The sequence below is a fragment of the Eleutherodactylus coqui genome, chromosome 5, assembly GCF_035609145.1.
Source record: "Eleutherodactylus coqui strain aEleCoq1 chromosome 5, aEleCoq1.hap1, whole genome shotgun sequence".
Taxonomy (NCBI): domain Eukaryota; kingdom Metazoa; phylum Chordata; class Amphibia; order Anura; family Eleutherodactylidae; genus Eleutherodactylus; species Eleutherodactylus coqui.
The window spans coordinates 138,644,113-138,660,833 of NC_089841.1; the positions used below are offsets into that span (position 1 = coordinate 138,644,113).

Sequence of the window (16,721 nt, forward strand, 5' to 3'; positions counted from 1 at the left end):
TCTATAGTGTCAAAGTTATGTGATGCACAGCTATATACATGGAAAATGCCCTCTTTCATCCAATGAAAAATTCTAAAGTCTTGGAATTTGTTAGTCTACTATACAGGAGCGTAACTATATTGGGCGCAGAAAGTGCACCCTTGAGGGGCCCATAAGGGCTCTCTTCCCCTCATAAGAAGACAAGTGGTATACTATTAATAAAGCATTAGAATTGGGGGTCCTGTTACAGACTTCTCATTGGGGCCCAGAGGCTTAAGGTTATTTCTCTACCACTACGTCCAACCCCAATTTGTCCCCCAAAGCTGCAAAAGTAGGGCATTTACTATCCAATATGTTGGCTACTATCTCCTCTTCTTGGCAGCTGGAAAAGGAAGTGCTGATTGCGGGTATAAGCTCATACAACTAACTCTCCTTGCATAGATTCCACAGTCTTCCCTGTCGGTTGCATGACCAGATACATATTCAGACCACTGTTCTCCTAATGCTGTGCCCATACTATTACTAATTAGAAAATCTGAAAGACTTTGGCATGAGTAAAAACAGTAAACTTTTTAACTGGATTGTAATAAGGAGCACATACATTAAAGGGGTTGTCTCGTGAAAGCAAGTGGGGTTCAGCACTTCTGTATGGCCATATTAATGCACTTTGTAATATACATGGTGCATTAAATATGAGCCATACAGAAGTTATTCACTTACCTTCCCTGCGCTGGCGTCCCCGTCTCCATGGCTCCGTCTAACTTCAGTGTCTAATCGCCCGATTAGACGCGCTTGCGCAGAAGGGTCTTCTGCCTTCGGGTCTGTCCGGCAGCAGTGGCGTTCTGGCTCCGCCCCCTTCTACGTGTCATCGCGTAGCTCCGCCCCGTCATGTGTGCTGATTCCAGCCTCCTGATTGGCTGGAATCGGCACACGTGATGGGGCGGAGCTACGCGATGACGCGTAGAAGGGGGCGGAGCCAGAACGCCACTCATGCCAGACCGAGCCGAAGGCAGAAGACCCTTCTGCGCAAGCGCGTCTAATCGGGTGATTAGACGCTGAAGTTAGACGGAGCCATGGAGACGGGGACGCCAGCGCAGGGAAGGTAAGTGAATAACTTCTGTATGGCTCATATTTAATGCACGATGTATATTACAAAGTGCATTAATATGGCCATACAGAAGTGCTGAACCCCACTTGCTTTCGCGAGACAACCCCTTTAACCATTGAAAACTTCAATCCAGTGAATATTTGAAAATTGCTAAAGTCAGTACCATATAATATGTATAAAATTGAAATGACTTTTTAGTTTCACATTTTCAAGGAATGATCATACATTCCTAATCCAATGCAGATATTTGGCTCTAGGAGAAATGCATGTAATATGGCATTTGATAGCAGAGAATAGCGATTTTTATAACCGTTTCAGGGAAAGGAATATTAAAGTAAAAACAGATATGGGTAGCCATCAATGAACTTACTTACTTTAGAACACAATTGCTGACCGGTAAATGAGGGTTTGAATGTAATCATCATACCATATAAAGCCTTAAGGCCCATTTACATGTAAAGATTGTCGCTCAAAATCTGCTCAAACGAACACAAGCGCAATAATTGTTACATCTAAACGCGAGCCATCCTGCATTTTTTGTTTGATTTTCATTTATGTCTCAGTTTTGGCCGGCATTAAAATCATTGTTGGCTCGCTCACTTCTTGTCACGTTTAATCACTCCCCGCTCAGTTTTTCACATAGGAATGTGAGCAATGAGTAAGAAGTGAACAAGAAGTGAATTCTCAACAATGCTCTGCCTGTCTAAGCATTCTGCATGAACGCGAACAACTGCGACAAAAATTGCATGTATGATCACAGCTAAAAAGTATGCTCAAAAGTAAATATATGCATACTTCGATGGAAAAAAACAAGGAAATGGCAAAATGACCAACCTCCTGGACTTCTGTTGCTTTCATTATCTGCAGTGCTGTAAGTGTAGTCCTTTCCATCTTGGTCAGTTCCACTATACTCCCCACCACTCACTGTCATTCGTGATTCAGGTTGCTTGCGAGTTGGAACAGGGCAATTCCCTCTTCCAGATGGAGCAGTAGTTGAATCATTACCTAAAAGTAGATAAATGTTTTACCCATACGTAAAAGGTTTCTCCGAAAGAAAAGGGATTGAGAGAAAAACAATTTTCAAATAATCTACCTTGGAATTCTGAGTAATAAGGGGGTGGGCATGTTGAGCAGTATGGCATGGCAGGAAAAATGTAATACCTTCAACTATATTCCACCACAGATTACAGCTAATCGCTGGGGTCCCAGCAGCAGGATATTAGGTTACCAGTATTTGCCAGGGAACTTTCCAAGCAAAAAGATTTTAGAAAGTGGAAAGGGCTGCCTGCACATGGGCGGATTTACATTGTGGAATCCAGAGTGGGCATCTGCCTCTGGATTTGGCAGCAAATACTGCCCATAGCATGCTATGGAAAAAGGCAACTTCCTCTAAACGAGCAGAAATCGATTGCAATTTTCCGCCCGCGGAGGAGAAGTCACAGCATGCTGCAATTTCGGACGGCTTCTATTGAAGTCAATGGAAGCCGTCTGACCCGCGGCCCTTCCACAATCATCATTGCAGAAAGTTTGCGGGATCCGCTGCACCACCTAGCGACAGCACTGCATTATCTCTACTGTGCATGTGCGACAGCCGGCACATCCGCAATACAGTTAAGAATCCAGACAGGTACACGGGGGTCACCTGCCCCTGTGCAAGCGGCCTAATCCTTCTCATAGCCAATTTTATTAGTAAAAAGTTTTGCTTGAGCAATGTGAAACAGATATCTGATCCTCTGGAGAGAAACCAAATCAAATGAATCACCATTTCAGCAATGCCAGCTGACTTCACTGAAGGAACAAAATGTGATATAATTCACTTGCATTGTAGTTATTGAGGTATAACTTCCAGCAACCATTGGTTAATGTTCAAAGGTCATTTAAAATTCCTCAAAATTTGCATGTATCCATTTTAGCAGTACAGGGATGTAGTGTTCAATTCCTTTAGCATAAGAATGACATCTATTGTTATCTAGCTGATCTTCCTGTACTGTGAAGGTGTCTTCTTGTCTTCCCTTTGCTTTAATAAGATCTAATTGCTCAGGGGAAGACAGTTTTACAGCCTACAGAATATGAGCTGGCTAGAGAATTAATTGAACACTCATTTGTTCTGGAAGTGAACACAGGCATCAGTAATATGATTGCAAAGTTCTGCAAAGGTTTCCATCCAAAATGGATTTAGAAGGTGAATTACAGTACCATGAGGGGGCGGATGATAGACCATTAAACTTATACACTCATATCCTCCTATCATCTTAACATTCTACTTGGAAATTCCCAAGACGAAAAGGGATTACTTGCAAAATACAGAGTAATTAAAAGATACCCAAAATATGGCACAGACTTCTGTTTGTGTTAAAAGGCCTGTCATTCTTTTCAAAAAAAAATGTCATGTGTCCTTATGTGATTGACAAAAGTAAAGCACAATAGGCTCAAAACACAGCTTCTGAGATATCTGTACTTCAGATGAGAAAATACCTTATTTAGAATAGATATGGAATAAGAAAATAAAAAAGTTGCATTATTTTGTCCGGGAAAATTTCTGCTCATATGCCGAAAGCATGATGAACCCCATTATAGTCAATAGGGTTCATCAGTATCATCTGGGTCTAGCATATGCCGGATCTGGCATTTTTCAGTTTTTTCTGTTGTTTGACTCTGAGGCTAACGCAAGACCTCCCACACAGATACAACATGAAATTCCAGACGAAATAGCACAGCGTGCTGCATTGTGTTCTCCAGGAAACTTTCTGCCCACATGTCAGAAATCAGATTAGTCACATGACAGTCAATAAGGTTTGCGATCATCATTCAGATCCAACATATGCCAGATCCAGGATTTCCAGTTTTTCTGTAGTTCAACTCCAACAGAAATATCAAACGCTAGACTGAACCTAATCTAATATGATTCACATATTTAGGTACTTAATTGTAGCCCAATGGTAACATTGAGGTGGTGCAGTATGCAGGGGATGCGGTTGCACCCAGCCCAGGAGCCTTAGGGGGCCCATTGGGCCTCTCTTCTCCATATAGGGAGCCCAGTACTATGAATAAAGCATTATAGTTGGGGACCTGTTACAGGTTTTGCATTGGGGACGAGGAGCTACAAGTTGCGCCTCTGCATCCTAGTAGGGTTAAACTGCAACTAGGATTTAATCCTTCATTACTGAGTCATCTATTGCGATATGAATATAACTGACAAGGTCACTGCTCCATAGATACTAGCAAGCAGTGACAGCGCTCTGACGAGCACTTCAGATGCTTTGTTCTACAGATCGGTGGGGGTCTCAGCACCTGGACCCCCAGTGATCAAAACGTTTGACATGAACCTATGACACGTGAAAAGTTTTTAAAAGCACAGTTACAGTTTGTTTGGTTTTGGAGGTGTGAATAAAAAGATGTATAGTTAGGGTGGTGCATAACTTTCACTAAGCCATATTCCTCTATGCTTTCAAGATTTAGATTTCCTAAATAGCACCTAGTTTTTATTGTGGCTTACCAACCAGGAGTTAGCCAGCCATTTATGGCGGAAGATATGAAAAGCAAAAAATAACTGTAGAAATCATATTATGCTAATTTATAAGGACACTAAAAATAAAGGGAATAAGAACACTACTAGTAATAACAATGTATCATTTAAAGGTTGCGCTTATTTGTATGTCATGTAGCAAAACAAACTAGGCAACAAGATCTCATTGCACATGGTAGTGCGTAAACCTATGAATAGCGTCAACGTAACCCTTTCCAATTCAATTTGTATCCTGGCTTTCCTAGGGGGCTTACTCTTTTTCTGCCGTTATACAACGGCGCTATATGCTGGCTAAAGCCAGTACTGCATGAGGTGACACATGGGATAGGCTCCGACAGCAGAGAGGCTGGGAATATACAGTAAGAGAACCCTGACAGACGTCTTCTAACATTGGAGCTGTACAGCCTTAAATCATAATGTCTTCAGAGGTCAGACAGTGGATTGGAAAGGGTTAATACATATATACAAGGATGAGGTTTATAAAATGTCCTACTGCCATTTTATATATTTTATATTTGCTTGTTTCTGAACAGACAATACAAAAACAAAGACATAATTAGATATCCAACTGCACAGATCATAGCCAGGGGGAAAGCAATGAAGACATTTTTGAAAAGCAGTACCAGCAGAAAGTTCACTCAAGTGGAGGTTGTATCAAAGACAACATTGTGGTATCATGATGTAGATAAGTTTAACCAAAGATTTGTTATCAGTCATCTGTACAACATTTCAGCCTGAAGCATTGAATCTGGTCTCAGTCATCATCAAGAGCATTTAATGTTTGTCTCCAAAATAAATTCTGTGTAAAATCTGACTGAATATTAAATGAAGGGTCATAGGTTTTTCACTTTATCACTCTGTATTTAAATAAATGTTCTGTTAACAGTTATAAGAGATAGAAGCTTATCGCCTCAGTGCCAGTGTATATTCAAAGCCCAGTCTGTGTTACCGGCTATACAGAGAACTATTAGTTATGCAGTAAGTCTACGTCCTTAAACCCTAATGACTCCAGGACTTCTAAATAAAACCTCCCTTTATTGACACCATAATAAAGCAGACTATACCTAAATATGTCTTAATTAGAGATGAGCGAACGTACTCGGTAAGGGCGATTTCGCAATCGAGCACTGCGATTTTCGAGTACTTCACTACTCGGGTGAAAAGTACTCGGGTGCGTTGTGGGTGAGCGGGGGGTTGCAGCGGGGAGTGGCGGGGGAGAGGGAGAGGGAGAGGGCTCCCCCCTGTTCCCCGCTGCTACCCCCCACTCCCCTCTGCAACCCCCCGCCCCACAGCGCACCCGAGTACTTTTCACCCGAGTAGTGAAGTACTCGAAAATCGCGATGCTCGATTGCGAAATCGCCCTTACCGAGTACGTTCGCTCATCTCTAGTCTTAATGTGATATCAATAAAGAAAAGATTTGTTTCGAAGTGCTGAAGTCATTCAAGTTTCTAAATATTCTGATAGACCATACCGTGGTAGGAGTAAATAAGTTGTCTCACTTAAAGCGATGATAGGGGCCTAGAGAAACAAAGATGGCCAAACTGCTTCTCTGACTACCTAATGCACACTGTACACTGTATGCATCAGTAGTCCAAGACACTACATGCTTGTCCGACTGGTCAGTCTAAGTTGACATCAATAGTTAATCAAAACAGGTGTAGTGTCTTAAGGCCCATTTAGACAAAACGATTAAATCGCTCAAAATTTGCTCAAAAGCCCTCTTTTAAGCGATAATCGTGTGTAACTGCACTGACATTGTGCAGTTTTTGTTATCCCATCGCTCATTGTCGTCTTTCAGCGTACTGAAAGACGACAATGAGCCTCATCAGGGATTCACAGCGGGATACAGCTGATACTATTGTTTCGGCTGTATGCTGTCCCTGATGACAGGCTAGGTATGAAGAACAGAGCAGTCGAGCTCTGTTCTCCATATCTGGCACGGAGCGCTCAGCTGTATAACAGCCAGGCGCTCCATGTAGAAAACAGCTGGATGCAGAAGGCAAGTGGGGACACTCCGCTTGTCTCCTGCATCCTCCGCTATGAGTGTTCGGCTGTATAACACTCCGGGCACTCGGAGCGGGGAACAGCTGGATGCAGAAGACAAGTGGGGACACCCCGCTTTTCTTCTGCATCCTCTGCTGGCAGCGCAAGGTGATCGCTCATCTTGAGCGATCATCTTGCGCTTTTAATTACACAACGATTATTGCTCAAAAGTCGCTTGAACTACAGCTTTTGAGTGATAATCGTTGTGTCTAAATGGGCCTTAACACTCATTATGCAAACTAATGCCCAGTGTGCAGAGAAGCTGGTGTGGACATCTTTAATTCTCCAGGCCTAGATAGTTACTTTAAGAATAGATCACCTTTTAAGGCATAAGGAAGACATAATGGGCCCATCCAGAATAGAAAGTTCAGACTCCTCCGAAAGGCTGCCATTTAATACTATAGTACATTTGTCTGTCTGGCCGTGGCTTACCCCAACAAGATTAGCTGTTTATTAGGGGTGTCGGGAACCAGACCTATGGCAGTCCATTGATCATTACAGTGGCTGACATATCATAGATGAAACAAACCCTTGGAAGCTATTTTTTTAATCTCATTCACCACTTCCGACCAAGTTAGGACTGGCCCACCACAGGTTGCTCTAGGGATCCCAGGCATTAATACAATAATGGGCTCAAAAGGTTCAAACTAGAGATGGGCTCGTTCGAGTATTAGGGTGCTCGAGATGCTCGTTACTCGGGACGAGCACCACGCGGTACTCGTCTCGATTAAACGAGCACTGACCATTGAATTCAATGGAGCCGGCAATACAGCCGGCTCCATTGAAAGCAATGGCCTGCCGGCGAGCGTGGGATGAATTGTCGGGAAGGGCTTAAATATATAAGCCCTTCCCTGCAATTCATCCAGAAATGTGTAAAAAAAAATAAAAATTTATATATATATATATATATATACACACACACACATATACTCACCTTGTCCCCGCAGAACGATGTTAGCCCATTGAATTCAATGGAGCCGGCAATACAGCCGGCTCCATTGAAAGCAATGGCCTGCCGGCGATCGCGGGATGAATTGTCGGGAAGGGGTTAAATATAGAAGCCCTTCCCTGTAATTCATCCAGAAATGTGTAAAAAAAAAATATATATATATATACTCACCTGGTCCCGGCAGACGGAGTTCAGCGCGGCCAGCGGCAGTCCTCCTGAACTGCTCTGAACAGCTGTGAGTAGTATTCAGCAGCCGGGGATTTAAAATCCCCGCCTGCTGAATGAGCTGCCTCTAATTGGTCACAGCCTGACCAATCAGAGGCAGATTCCACTCACACACCCATTCATGAATTTATGAATGAGTGTGTGACTGCTGCCTCTGATTGGCTCAGCGGGACCAATCAGATGAGAGGCAGCAGTCACTCACCCATTCATAAATTCATGAATGGGTGTGTGAGTGGAATCTGCCTCTGATTGGTCAGGCTGTGACCAATTAGAGGCAGCTCATTCAGCAGGTGGGGATTTTAAATCCCCGGCTGCTGAATACTACTCACAGCTGTTCAGAGCAGTTCAGGAGGACTGCAGCCGGCCGCGCTGAACTCCGTCTGCCGGGACCAGGTGAGTATATATATATTTTTTATTTTTACACATTTCTGGATGAATTGCAGGGAAGGGCTTATATATTTAACCCCTTCCCGACAATTCATCCCGCGATCGCCGGCAGCCCATTGCTTTCAATGGAGCCAGCTGTATTGCCGGCTCCATTGAATTCAATGGGTTAACATCGTTCTTCTCTGGCACAGCTGTTACAGCTGTGGCAGAGGAGAACGATCTTTATGCTGACAGTGCGGGGGGGGGGGGTCTCACTCTTGCCACTATTGTGGCTTAATAGTGGGACCTGGGAACTTGAGATGCAGCCCAACATGTAGCCCCTCGCCTGCCCTATCCGTTTCTGTGTCGTTCCCATCACTTTCTTGAATTTCCCAGGTTTTCACAAATGAAAACCTTAGCGAGCATCGGCGATATACAAAAATGCTCGAGTCGCCCATTGACTTCAATGGGGTTCGTTACTCGAAATGAACTCTCGAGCATCACTAAAAGTTCGACTCGAGTAACGAGCACCCGAGCATTTTGGTGCTCGCTCATCTCTAGTTCAAACCAACTTAGTTCCATTTGGAACTAAATTTGGAGTCAATCATTTACTTTCTAATCCTTACCTGCTATGTAGTTTAAAGGGGTAGTCCAGTTCTAAAGATTCATGACTTATCCTCAGGATAGGTCATCCATAGCTGATTGGCAGATGTACTCCACCTGAGACTCAAGCTGAATAGGTGTTTGCTGGGCTGTCGTGTCAGTGTAACAACTAGAAACAAACAGCTCCATCCACTTTGCAGTGATTTTGCTTGGTGTTTTAAGCTGAGCTCTCATTCACTTCAATAGTTGCTATGCCTGTAATACCATGGGGGGATTACTACAGCATGCATGGAGCTCATTGCTTCCAGCTTAGTACACTGACACAGCAGCCTAGCCAACAGCTTAATGATGGCGATCAGCTATTAATGACCTATTGGTATCCTGAGCATAGGTCATCAATCTTTAGAGCTGAACAACTCTTTGAATTTTCAGTATTTCAGTAAAGTTAAGAGTTTCAGTAAGTTAGTCCCCATACTCTATCCCTAGTTGCTCTCACAGGATCCATAAACAAAGATAGGGAAAGCTGTTTTAAAGCATCCTAAAACCGTGAGCTGCGTTAGGCGTCATGTCCATGGGGAAATTAAATTTATCAAATCCATGCGGTTCTCCCACGCGTGAAATCCTCATACCCGCATCCCATAGGAAAGCATTGACCATCTGCGGTTAATTAAATAGCCGCTGATGGTATTTTAAGTGATTTGCAGATTTCACACGCGGAAAAAAAAAAGTGACATGCTCCATTTTAAAACAGATCACGCACAGGTAGGCTAAAAAGTCCTCTATCTCAATGGATCTCCTTCATGCAAAAAAAAAGACAATTTAAAGTGCATCCGCTGCGGAAATCTGTAGCAGAAATCCGTGCGGGCCATATTTTTCCCGTGGACATGAGGCCTTAACCCCTTAGTGACCACCTCATAGTGTTTTTACATCCTGCTTTGCTAATAGTATTGAGTGGATGAGAGCACAGTACTGCTATGTGCAGTTTCCGGTCACATGATCGCTGTTATCCAATTGATAACAGCGATTATGCAAAAGTTAAAAAAAGTGTAAGAAAAACATTCAAGTTTCAGCTCCCCTCATGGATCATATCCGTGAGGGGAGAATAAATAATGTACCTATTTATCCACGGACCTTCCCCTGGCTTCTACGAACGAGCCCGTTGCCAAAATGGCAGACGCATGCGCAAAAGCCCGGATTACCAGGGTGATTTAAAATCTCTCTGCCCCTGGCTTCTAAACGTAGCCGAGAGCCTTGAGATTTCACGAGGGTGGGGGTGGGGGCGTGGTGAGCAGTCATTGGTCATGTGATTGCTGTTATCCAAAGGGTAACGGCGATCATGTAAAAGTTTAAAAAAAAGTTTCACCTCCCGTCACAGATCCGATCCATAAGAAGAGGTGAAATTACTTAACTTAGGCCTGCGGTGATGTCCCCCGACGGAGTACGTATCCGCGGACCTTTCTTCAGCTTCGGCACATGCGCCGGTTTTCAAAATGGTGGATGCAAGCGCAAAATCTGGGGAGGGCCCGGGAAATTTAAAATCTCCTTGCTCCTGGCTACTAAAGGTAGTCGAGAGCCTGGAACAGTGACCAAGGGCCGCAGTGAGTTGAAGTTTGATGCTCCATTCAGTTTGGGCCCTGTTGTACATACAGACAGAAGATTAGGGCCATAATTGGTATACCTCTAAGCACGGGATAAACAGGGGTATCCATTTAGGGGTGAAAGTCTTCATTCATATGTGTGCTGTACAAAAAAAATTACGTTTTTAAAATAACACAATTGCCAAAAAAACAAAAATCTTACTTTTTTCCTTCTACTTTGCTTAGATTCATTTAAAAACTGTGTGTCAAAATATGCAGTGCACCCCTAGATGAATTCGTTAAGGGGTCTAGTTTTCAAAATGGGGTCATTTGTGGGGGTCCTCTGTTGTTTCGGCCACTCAAGGGCTCTACAAGTGGGCAATGAGGCCTAAATCGCCTTCAAGCAAAATGTCTGTTCTGAACACTACCGGCTACTCCTTTTGGTTTGGGCCCCATTGTGCATACAGATATAAGATTAGGGCCACAACAGGTATGTTTCTGAACACAGGAGAAACAGGGTTATTCATTATAATATGACATTTTCAAAAATATAAAATTTTATTTTTTCTCCTCTAAATTGCATTACCTCCTGAAAAGAAACTATGGGGTCAAAATACTCATAACATCTCTCAATGAATACACTAAGATGTATATTTTTTTTAAATGGGGTCATTTGTGGGGTATCTGTCATTCTGACACTTATGAGCCTTTGCAATCTTGGATTGGTGTAGGAAAACAAATGTTCCTCAATATGTTTAATGTTAAATTTGCACATCTCCTAAATGGTTAAAAAAAATGAAAGTTTTTCAAATGTGTGTCCAGAAGTAAACAGATGGAAATATATACCTCATCAAAAATTTGTACAGCATGTTTGCACATATTTGACATATTGCATTTGAAAATGTGAAAAAAATAACAATTTTTCCAAAATGCTCCCTATTTTGGCACTTTTAATAAATATACACAAATTCTATTGGTCTATTTTACCACCTAAATGAAGTACAATATGTGGTAAAAAAAAAACAAAAACAATGTCAGAATCACTTGGATATGCAAAACCTTTACGGAGTTATGATATGTTAAAGTGACACATGTCAGATTTCCAAAATTTGGCTTGGTCATTAAGGCACAAACAGGTTTGGTCACTAAGGGGTTAACTGTTCCTGTGTAAGTCTATGAGAAGGAGCTCACTTGGGGCTTTCTTTCTCTCTCCAGTGTGAAACAGCACTCACAAAAATCTCACACTTGATATTACAGGTTTTGAATGGTGTTAGGCTTTAGCAGAATTCACAAATGTGCTAACAGATGCCATTGGCCGGGTTTCAATTATAGGAAACATTACTAAAAATAACTGAAAAATGATGGAATAATTGCATTTTTGGTCAGCTACCTTTTAAAAAAACTGGTAATACACAAAGTCAGAGAGATGACAGGATGTTATAGAGTAAGTAAGTATCTAGTAGAGTAAATGCATATTTAAATACTAGATAGCAACAGTTTCTGTCTTCACTCCAGTGCCACAGGGTAATAAAGGGTTGTGTTACATCCACTCAGCAGACCACAGCCGCAATCACACACACAGTATAGCAAGGACCAATTGCACCTCTCCAGGCAATGATGCAAGGACCCCTGTCCCTTACTAATCAGGGAAAGTAGGGAACCAACCAGGGTAATCGTCCCAATAAGGTCGGCCCCTCTGTCTTCATCTGGTGACCTGGTTATCCCTGATCAGGAACGTGGAGAAGTGCACAAAACACACATAACGCGACACTGTTCACACACACTGAACACAGAACAGGACTGCACATAAAGCACATATCTGGCCACTTGCACAGACATACAAAACATATCGCTGTTCACATCAAGGAAAAACAAAAAAAGGTTTGGCACCGTGTTAGCCAGTAGAGCAATGTGCAATTGTTCTTCGTGAGAGAAACCAAGTAATCTTGTAGATATGATACCTTTTAATGGCTAACAAAAATGCATGATGTTACAGCAAGCTTTTGGGGATATCTTGCCCCCTTTGTCAGGCTAATGAATGAAACTAGTTTGGATGGCACATAATTATAACATACAGATGCAGAGGGGAGGGGAACACACACCTCTTGACGTAAATAAATGTTCACACACAGAAATTTGAGACTGTTTTGCGCTTAAAACAGACAAACTGAGTTGAGACATAAATCAGTCCAGTGAGCTCAGAACAGTTTTATGATGTGTTTTAACCATGTGCAGTTTGAAGGAGAGATCAGACACATCATAAAACTGTCCTGAGCTCAGTGGACTGATTTATGTCTCAACTCAGTCTGTCTATTTTAAGTTTTGAATTCCAAAGACGTCTGGAGGCCGCACCTGCCCAGGGATAGGGAGAAACCTGAGGACTGCCTGCACCTGTGTGGTCACTAAACCACACACTACACAATGCACGCACCCCAAAATGCAAGTAGGGGAGGGACAACAGGTGCCCAGACCATCTTCAGGAAAAGAGAGAGACACACTTCAGACAAGCATGCAAGCACCAGCTCTGAGTGGGCTCAAGACAGGGTACAACAGTAAAGCACTAAAATGATCCGCAATCTCTCACAAGAGTTTGCTGGTATTTATCTGCCGCAGACCACAGGAATTGGATAGTAAACAATACCACATCCAGCCAGCTCAATTAACCCCTACCTGTGAAGGTATGCACAAGGAAGCCTGTAGAACCCCCAGTCACAGGTGCAGAACCTTAACAGGTTGTTAGCAAATAAACAAAAAATATGTACCTATACCTGTTTAATACCCACAAGCTTAAGTTCACTTTAGTGCACATAATGGTTTGCTATTCTACTTTTTTCAACAATTTTAGTGTCTTTTGGGGGTATTCTGAGACATTTTTGACATCCATAAGACTCCCAACATCTCAAAAGAATAGGGGTCGGCATCAAGCCACAGATTGAATAGATAAGTGTCTGACGTGAATGGAGAGAGCTACCTGCATATGCAGCCACATCTTCATTCAGCTTGAGATTGAAGATGCCTGGAGGAACAAGGCATAGATGGCTCCTGTTATCCTGTATCTGGGGGCCCCAGAAGTTAGACAACCCCACTTATCAGACTTTCATGGCAAACACATCTTTTCCTTGCAAAAATTAATGTACAGTAGATTACAGATTTTATCACTGATACTTTAAAGGGATACTGTCACCAGGTCATGCAACCTGAACCTCAGGCAGAATAAACCTGGGACAGGAATACTTATTGCCCCTGTGTATGTTTTATTCTGAAATGCTGCAACATTTCAGAATAAAGATACTTTGAAGTTTGACTTGGAGCTGAGCTCCGAGTCACGGAGGTGGGCCATGCCGCTCTCTCTCCATCCACTGCATGCAGAGTGACAACTCTCTTCCTATACACAGAAGAGGGGAAAGCTGTCAATGAACATGCTGCAAGCAGGAAGAGGTCAACGGAGTCAGCCACCCTGACTTGGAGCTTGGCATTTAAGAATAACACATATACAGGGGTATAGAGCACACCTCTCCCAGGTTCATGCTGCCCATGATTCAGGCAGCATGAACCAGGTGATAGAATCCCTTAAAGTAAGAGTTAAGAGGATGGTCCTTATTAAAACTTAAAGAACTGCATTGCAAGCAATAAAAAAAATCTAAAACTAAACTAAAATTGGTCATTGCTGGTTCACAACCCCGAGACAATTCTGCTTGCTTATCTAGAATAGGACATGGATGCTGAAAAAAAAATGGATTTTCAAACTAAATACACTTACTGCAGCAAGTCACAAAACTAGTTTCCTACTTTGCCTTGCAAATGTGGAAAATGATTACAAAATCTGAATAGAGCCTCTGATTGGCATTGAAATTTCAGAAGCTCATTTCCTCAATTGTCTCTCATTACTGACAATTTATGCACATAAAAAGCAAGTATGTCTTACTATGTATGAATAAATAGTAGGAACATTTTTACATGAAATAGGAAGATTCCCAAAGAAGTAACAGGCCTCTTTACAAAGACATAAGATTTCAAGTGCTTCATTTTCAAGTGAAGCCTAATCCTTTGCTAGACCACTAGAAGAACTGCATCTAACCTTAGTTACCATAGCAATAATCACAACTGGAAGATAATTTTGAATTAATTATCTGTCATACAGCGGGTAAGACATATTACCCATAATATATCGGTCTTCATATTGAGTTTCTTACCATAGGGTTCTTGGTCTTGTTGAGCTGTAATCTCTGCTTGACCTTAAACACACAAAAGGGAATAAATATTCAGATATTCAGTGCATCAGCTGAATAAATGGACAATAATGCTAAATATTCTTCAATTCCATACTACACATAGGCTAAATACATGGTGTAGAATAAACTAATACGATTTATTCAGCAAACGAAAATTTGAGAAGGAACATATTGAAGGGTTAACTAAATGCTTCATATTACAGACTATTCCTACCGTATCCCTTACAATTTTTGTACTTACTTATTATGGAAACTACCTTCTTTCATACAGTTTGTGTAATCCCTCTGTAAAGCAGCAAAATGCATCACTAAAGGAGAAAAGATTAAAGAGGTATTCTGGAAACAATGTATTTTCAAGTTTTATTCATCCACTGGGACCCCCAACAATCCCTAGAACAGGGGTCTAGTCGGTCTTTACATGAACAGAGCAGAGGTCACTCAGGTGTATCACCACTCCATTCACTTCAATGAGAGTGCTGGAGATTGCCAAGTTCACGCATTCTTATTGAAATGAATGAAGCTGCAGTGTGCCTATGCAACCTCTTCTGCATTAACTTGGAGACTGACTTGACCCCTATTCTTGGGACCGGTGGGGGTCAGACTCCCACTGGTCTATCAGTTTTCACCTATCCAGTGAGTGGGTGAAAACTAGAGATAAGCGAACGTGCTCGTTTAGGACAATTACTCCGTTGAGCATCGCTTTTTCGAGTAACTGCCTGGGGAGCGGCGGGGTGGAGTGGGTGGTAGCAGGGGGGAACAGGGGAGAGCTCTCTCTCTCTTTCCCCCCCACTCCTCACCGCAACCCGCTGCTCAACCCCGATGCCCCCCAAATCTTTTCGCCCGATTAGGCAGTTACTCGAAAAAAGCGATGCTCGATCGAGTAATTATTCTAAACGAGCACGTTCGCTCATCTTTACTGAAAACTTGAAAAAAAAAACATTAAGTCTCCGGAATATCCTTTTAGGTGGTTTGTGACCTGCACTGCCAACAAGAATGTGACTGTGACATATACCTGGATCCTGTATGACAAAATGTCATATTATGGCCAGTAGGCACTCCGTGTGTCATTATATGATACTTCATTATGGCACTGCAACCTTCTGTAAATGTTTCCAGGTTGCAGTTGTGTGAAATCATTAACAAACACAAGCCCCTTGCAGCTACAATATGGACCCATAGAATTCTATGTAACATTTATCCATAATAGACATGCACAGTCAAAAATTATTGTAAGACATATTTAATCGTGTTTCATAAGATGAGCCATCATATAGATTTTATTGCACACTGAACTGAAGCATTGACTAATTCATACGAGTAGCTTTGATACTTTGGATGAATTAAAGGGATATTCTAGTATATAAAATACCACTGCTTTTTGTACCTCTGGCTTGGTTACGAGGGTAGCGTCTTTGTTCTGGAGCTTCTGATGGAGTTGGGTCACTTGGTGGATTCTGGGTTTTTTGTTTGCTCACTGGCATTGGTTGTGGAAGTACGTGTTTTGGAAAGCCCTTGAAAAACCATGCTCCAGATCTTTTCCATACCTGAAGATAGTATGAAAATGCAAATATATGCTTTTCATATTAGAAGTTTTCCATAACTTTAATGTCCAATTAAAACTGCAGGCTCAGATGAAGAATCATAGGGTATGACTGCTTTCCTTTTCACTGTTGTCAGTACATAGTCCCATCTCAGTTTGTACCTGAGTCATATAAGGCTGACAGATATATTTACTGCCTGACAACCACAGACTTTTCATTGAGGTTTTTAAATCCCACATCCTTTGGCATTCTGTTTAAATGGATATTCCCATCACTTATGATTATGACACATTTATGCGGCTATGCCTTAACAGTCTGTGAAGGGAATATATGTAAAGTCTGATCTGTAAAAGTTTAGCATGGAATTGATTACATTGCTATTAACTAATATTAGTAAAGTATTTTTAAAATAATCACAGTTTACCATTTAGCTATTACCGTACTTGTATATTAAACTGAACCAAAAACGTGTGCCATGTTCATTCATTTTATTGGTTAACATGGGAAATTGACTATATGGCAACAATGCTGGTACAGTGAGTATAACGGATTGCACAGCTTACTTGCTGAG

The 16,721-nt window shown here is 42.0% G+C and overlaps 1 protein-coding gene across 1 annotated transcript in view; it reads right to left on the reverse strand.

Moving 5' to 3' along the window:
- RPH3A (rabphilin 3A) overlaps window positions 1-16,721 on the reverse strand; it is a 248,315-nt gene that overhangs the window by 76,199 nt on the left and 155,395 nt on the right. The window contains exons 6-8 of the mRNA XM_066601920.1: window positions 15,994-16,153; window positions 14,571-14,612; window positions 1,922-2,092 (exon numbers count right to left, since the gene is read on the reverse strand). Coding sequence (XP_066458017.1) covers window positions 1,922-2,092; window positions 14,571-14,612; window positions 15,994-16,153 — 373 coding nt within the window. The remainder of the gene's footprint in view (window positions 1-1,921; window positions 2,093-14,570; window positions 14,613-15,993; window positions 16,154-16,721) is intronic.